General features: G+C 22.7%; 2 protein-coding genes across 2 annotated transcripts in view; both read left to right on the top strand. All coding sequences in view use genetic code 6, as the record gives it.

Moving 5' to 3' along the window:
• Positions 1-3,013, top strand: part of TTHERM_002653365 (hypothetical protein) — a gene marked incomplete at both ends in the record, with an annotated part of 8,996 nt that extends 5,983 nt beyond the window's left edge. The window contains 5 exons of the mRNA XM_012797881.1: positions 240-1,364; positions 1,401-1,698; positions 2,045-2,124; positions 2,619-2,696; positions 2,751-3,013. Coding sequence (XP_012653335.1) covers positions 240-1,364; positions 1,401-1,698; positions 2,045-2,124; positions 2,619-2,696; positions 2,751-3,013 — 1,844 coding nt within the window. The remainder of the gene's footprint in view (positions 1-239; positions 1,365-1,400; positions 1,699-2,044; positions 2,125-2,618; positions 2,697-2,750) is intronic.
• Positions 3,014-3,832: 819 nt separating this feature from the next.
• TTHERM_002653366 (hypothetical protein) lies at positions 3,833-6,659 on the top strand (the record flags this gene model as incomplete). Its single annotated transcript, XM_012797882.1, has 4 exons — positions 3,833-4,394; positions 4,667-4,730; positions 4,861-6,447; positions 6,578-6,659. The coding sequence occupies 4 exons, from the start codon at positions 3,833-3,835 to the stop codon at positions 6,657-6,659; spliced, it is 2,295 nt and encodes a 764-aa protein (XP_012653336.1).
• Between the last annotated feature and the right edge of the window lie 320 nt (positions 6,660-6,979).

Here is a 6,979-nt window from a genome sequence, read left to right on the forward strand (position 1 = left end):
TGTTAGCACAAATTAAAATCCTAGCCAGTATCTACTAAAAATTTTCAACTCAAATATTAATTTGGAGAAATTTACTTACGAATTAAACAAAGGTATTCTTCAAGTAAGCTAATCTTTTTTGGTATAAATTAGCAAAAGTGTTTTTTCAAATAATATTGCTTAAAATGGAGGAGCTATTTCTTTTATTAATACACAAAAATATATCAATTTTACAGATTGTTTATTTTAAAATAATACAGCTTAGAGTAGTGGAGGAGCTTTATATTTTGAAAATATAGGTTCTACTTAGCTATATTTTGATGGATAAACAAAAGTAATATAAAATTAAGCTTTAATTGGAGGTGGATTGCGAATATTTTAGACTAAACCTGGCAAAAGTATACTACCTTCAGGATTTCCTTTTGAAAACAATATTAAGTAAAATTATGCGGATATATTTGGAGATAATTGTGCTACTTATCTTCAAAAAGCAATAATATAAAATTTTAACCCTTAAGACTCTAAGAATAATTACTTATTTACATTTCATCTAGATGATAGCAACGTGACTTCAAATTATAAAAAAAATTATATTTCTCAAATTGATATAGACTAGTTCCAAAGTGGTGGTTAACTTTCATTAAAAATATTTTTGGTTGATAGTTTTAACCGTTACTTATCTTTTTCATTACAAAAGCTATTAAGCGATTAATATCCAGAAGATATTTCAAATGAATTAAAAAGTATTTAAATAACAATAAATAACTTAAATACAAAATAAACATAACTTATTGGAGAGAGAATTTTGAATTATAATCAATATGATAGTGATTCTTAATCATTTACGCTTACTGGATTAGAAATTTAAGGAGTTTTATCATCTCTAGAATATTTCTCAATAGAGTCTAGTATATAAGCAAACTCTTAGATTTAATAGCCTATACTTTTATCAATTTCTTTTAGAGAGTGCGAATTATGCGAAATTATTGAAGAGTAAAATAATTAAATTATGAGTTGTAGAATTTGTCAAGAAGGTAAATATTCACTTGTTGATCCAAATTTTTTATTTAAATAATCACAAATTGCCTAATCTAAAATATAAAACTAATGCAATAACTGTCCAAATTCGGCTATAGAATGTTAAGGCTCTTTTATTTCACTGAAAAATGGTTATTGGAGGTAAAACAACTAAACTGATGAGATAGTTGATTGTGATCCTTAAATAGGATCTTGCCAGGCAGAAAATCCTTCATCTATTAATTATTGCACAGAAGGTTATATAGGACCAATATGCTAATAATGTGATAATATAGGGGAAATTTGGAACGGAATAAGGTATTAGCAATCTACTAAAAGAGGATATTGCTAAAAATGCTATCAGGAAAGTATATAGTGGATATAATTTATACTCAAAATTATAGGTATAGTCACTTATTTTTTATTCACTACTTTTGTATTTATTTCTCAATTTAAATATACATAAACCTGCTACTATTTGAGAAAAATGAAGCTTTTACCTATTTCTAAAAGTTCCATAAATGACTATTCTGGTTTTTATATAAAAATAATAATAAATTATTACCAACTTTCTTCTCTATTGATTCCATAGCCTTAAATTTTACCTGTAAATTTTAACATTTTAAATGAGGTTTTAGGATAAACAAGTAGATAACTAAGTTTAGGTATAGAATGCATGGTAAGTGTAGATAAAATAAAAAAGTATGGATAAATAGTTTTCTTTTCATTAACTTAATTTTTATTACCATTCTTTCTTTTTATTTTCACAATGATTATCCTAAAAACTATAGCTATATTAGCGCACAAAAATTTAATAAAAAAATATCACTACTTAACCTTTTTCCATATATATATAATTTTTTATTAGATAAGCTAAATATCTTATTTTTCTAAAGGCTTAACTTGTTAATAAGTAGGTAGTTAATCATTAAATCCTTATGATTTAAGAATATAGTGTGATGATAAAAGTATTGTTAAATTTTTATACCCATACTCGATAATTGTACTTTTATTTTGGACACTTACACCAATATTTATACTTATAAAGTTAATCAAAAAGAAGCAACGATTAAATGAATGTTAAATAAAGTACTCTTATGGTTATTATTATGGAGAGCTAAAGACAGAGTACTTTTACTGGGAATTTATAAGGATTTACCTTAAAATAATTTTAATTTATATTTATACTTTGGATTATTAAACAAGTACATTTTCCATTATCTCAAGCTTGATTATTATGGGAATTTATATAATAGCTATAAGAAAGAGAAATCCTTTCATTTCATAAAATATTCAATCTTGTGAAATTTAAGCTTATTCACTTTTGATAATAAAAATACATTTAAGCTAATTATAAAGTGATTCTTAAAACTTATAAATGTTTATTGAAGCAGTAATTATTTTGATTGATTATATATTTTTCTTAATTTGTGGATTTACAATATTAGCTTACAAATTAAGGTAAGGTTTTAGCTTTTGTAGTAAATTATTTAGAAGCTTACTAAAGAAATGCGTGACAAAAAAGTTCTATGAGAAAATGATTAATCAAAAAACTTCCTTCAAAACATACCTCAATTGGAAATTTATTAAATACAATATAGCAAAAATTATTTAATTTAAAGCAACACATAACATAAACATAACTGCATCAAAGTTAAATTCACTTTAAGGTACTCTATAAACTGATATGAATGAAAATGGTAATTTTTATTTCTAATATAAGTATTTTTATGCAAATTTCATTTAAAATCTAGGATATTCAGAAATTTTAAAACTCACAAATAAAAAAGTACATCCATTTTTCCGTAATCCTGATAACTAATTCTCCTTTCAAAAGCATTATCATAGCAATTTCAAGTAGCTAAGCTATAGTTATAATACAGATGAAAGCAATATTAATATAAAGACTGACTTTATAGTTGAGGAAAATAAAAATAAAACAGATGAAGAATTATAAATAAAAAATTTGAAAAATTATAATTTCTATGCAAAATCATCAGAAATAAATTCTAAATGATTAAATATTTGAAATTTTTTTTATTATTTATGTAAAATTTAAAGCTGTTTTTTTTTTACATCTTTATATTTTTTTATATACTGTAAATCCTCTTTAATTAACACCAATTTTAATTTACATAACCAGTTTTAAAAATTGAAATTAAAAAATTTTTTTTAATTTTTTTTAAAAAATGTTATTTTTTAACTTTTACTTCTGTAACATGTACCCTTTAACTTTTTCAAAAAACTATAATTTAAAAAGGAGATTGTAGAGAATCTTTAGTTCTATAAGAATCTCTCAAAAAATTAATAAAAAAATTGTTTTTATAAAAAATAATTTGAATTTAGTTAATTCCCTCACCGACCATATTTATTGCACATATAGTCAACTATCTAATTCAGCTTGATATTATAAATTATGTTACTAGGATTAATCATTCAATTTTTCATTAACGCAATAAAATCTTAAAAGAATTATTTAAAAATACTCAAAAAATAAAAAAATATAGTTGCTTTTTCTTTCATTTTATTTGTCAATGAATTAAATTTTTTTAACTTACTTCTTTTTCTTTCAAAAAGCTAGTTATCTTTTAAAATGTATTATAATAAAAAAAAATTGAAAAAAACACATTAGTTAGAAAATTATTGATGAAATCTATTCCCAACTAATAATATTTTAATATATACAGAAGAAATATAATAAGAAAAATTATTATTAAATTTGTGTTTAAATTACATTTTTTTTATAATTCAATTACTTTTAGAAATTAAAGTTAATATTACTTCTTTTACAAAAAATAAATTCTAAACATATTTAGTTTCAAAAGGAAATTAGAAAATGTCAAAATTTAAAATTATAATTTATTCAGTTTTAATTGTATAAATAACCATATAACAATGTGGGTAAGAGTGCTAAACTTGTAGTTCTGGTTAAAAACCTATTTGCATTTATTGTGAACCTGGTTATGAACTTAGCAGTGGTATTTGTATTTACTAAGGTTGCTCGCCTAGTTAATACTTTTAAATAAGTGAAAATGAAGAAGATAATTCTGTTGGAGGTTGCTCATCTATTTGCAATCCACTATTTAATGCTGATGAATAAACAAATACTTGTAAAAAATTAGTTTAGTGTTCTTCAATTCACTCAACTTAACCTAACTTCTTGAATCCTGGTATTCCAACAGATTTTTTTATATACCAATAATCTTATTATGTGACTTTGTAATAAGGATATCTCTCAATATATGACAGATAATCATTAGGTTTGATAAAAAATCTTAGCTATGATTAAGATGACTTAACTATTTTAAGCATAAAATGTTAAATAGTTGTTATTAAAAAAGACTTTTCAATCAATGTTTGGGATATAACAAATGAGCGTAGATATATTGTTGATTAACGTAATATTATCTTAATTAGCTTACAAACAAAATTTATTTCTTTTTTAGACAGCTACTTAATGGTATATTAGATTCAATAATAATCAACTTTAATTTAAATAATTTATGATTTTGTTTCATCAAATCAAATTATTTCTAATATTATTCAAATCAATCAATCATTTTAATTCAATCAATTTATAAATAACTATTTATTCTTGGGTGACTAAACGAGTTTAATTGTTTATCAAATAAATTTTTAAGTGGAAAAAGTTAATTTAAATTTTACCCAGCTGATGACCTTTTCTATTTTAAATCAAACAAATATGCTTTCAATAATTCCGTCAACGAATTCAAGTATATATTTTCTAATTTTTACGAACTCAATATCAATAATTGATATTAACGAATAAACCTAATCTTCTTTAATTTCATTAACCTCAATTAAAAAAGTAAAATTCATTCAGCTTGATAATACATCTAACAGTCAACATTTAATCATTCTAAATTAACAAAATCTAATTGATTACAATATTATCTCTAAAGAATAAAATATTATTTTAAGCGAAGTGTAAGTTATCACAGATTTTGATATTGGTAACTTTTCAGGAAATAATAATTAGCTTCTTATTCTTTCTAACTAATCAACACTAGAACTATACAATATTGATGACAATATTTATGAATAAATTTAAATAATTACTTTGAAATTTTAAAGCAAATCACTGAAAAAAATACCTATTTCTTATAATACATAGTAATAGGAGTATATAGCAAATTTCGAAATCGCATTCTTTTCTTCTACTTCAATTTAAATTATTAGAGAGAGTAGTATCTAAAAGTAGTTTTTAGAAACAACAATTATTGAAAACTATAATCTTCCTTTTCCCACTCCTACTTCGCAAGTAAATTCCCTTACATATGTTTACTCTCCATAGATTTTAATCTCTTGCCACCAAAACGGAGATATAATCTTCTATGATGCATCAAGGTAAAGCAATATTAATCTTATTTAAAAATTGAGTTTTGATAACTAAGAATGTACTTAGTTATAAAGATTCTCTGATAACAAAATAGCAGCATTAGTTGGTTAAAACTTATTACTAATTGATCCATCTTAATAAATAATTATAAATTAATTAGTTAATTTAGTAAGCATTGTCCAAATAACTTCAAATTAAGATAAATTAGCAATAAACTATAATAACTGCGTTTAAATAATTTCTTCAGAATTTGTTAGTCTTTTTTTTGAATGTTAAACTGATTTTTCAAGTAATAATTTAAATATAGCTCTCAATTATGATTTGAAAATCTACTTACAAAAACAAAATTAAATATCAGTTTACTAAATTGATCTACAAAAAAACAACACTTAATTACTATATTCAATATCTACAACATATCCTATTCAGCATTTTAGCACAGTTTCAATATTTGAAACAGATTAAGATACAATATTAAATAGTTATTTTATTGACGAGATTATATATTTTGATACTTAAAGTAACTTTAATACTTGCACGACAACTCTATAAATTACTTACACTATATAAGTAAGCTTAATAAATGAACTTATTTCTGTGAAAAGAGTAATTAATGATGCTTCTGTATACTTTTTAGCAGGATATTAACCAAGTTAAGGAATGTATAGAATTTTCTTGGTTTCAAAAAGTTTAGCAAGTTATATTTAATTTTCTACTATCCCTTATCTACCTGTTATAGACTATCCTAAGAAAATTGTGAATGGATATGGAACTGTACTCTACACTATTAATAGATCAATTATATTAAGCTTTTTTACTCTATTTAAAGATTATTAAATTGATATAAACAAAAATATTACATATATTACTGGTCATGAATATCTTAATAATGATAAATAATCAGCATCTTAAAATAATATGATTGGACCTCCTTTAAATTTCATGAGCTACATTGGTACTAATTCAGGTTTGATTTATACTGCTAAAATATAAAAAGACAGATATATTGAGATCCCAACATTTTAAGTACTATCAATCAGCTAAGTGAATGATTAAATACTTGAAATTATTTAAAGTGCACATCTAGGAATGTATTTTATCAGAACAAAATACTAAATATCATCTTTTAGTATTTTTACTAATAAGTTTATAGAATATTTAACCCCTTAATCATCTAACGATCCTCCATTTACTTCATTTAGTTTATTTTAAAATAATAAGAGCATTATTTGTTGGAATTAAAATTAACTACTTTATGCTTTATATGGTAAGACTTCCTAAAAATATTACTATAAAGGAATGAATATTATAAATGGATGGATATTTGACTCTTCTTCAAATAACTTTTATATCTATGGTAGCAGTTTTCAACTACTTAATTCTTAGATGAAAGTTTTGTAAATTGCTCCAGATTTGTATTAAAATAAAAAATTCTATTAGTGTTAAGATACATCCTAAGTAATAATATGCGGTGTCTCATTTGACGAATTTGTGATAATAAAGAAATTTGTTAACTAATTTACTTTCTAAAGTGTATAAGTTAATGGTTTTACAAGCTTGTTCTATATAACTGTGGATGAATAATACTAGAATATATTTTTATATAATGAGCAAATATAAATT

Source organism: Tetrahymena thermophila, assembly GCF_000189635.1.
Source record: "Tetrahymena thermophila SB210 genomic scaffold scf_8254623, whole genome shotgun sequence".
In the NCBI taxonomy this organism is placed as follows: Eukaryota; Ciliophora; class Oligohymenophorea; order Hymenostomatida; family Tetrahymenidae; genus Tetrahymena; species Tetrahymena thermophila.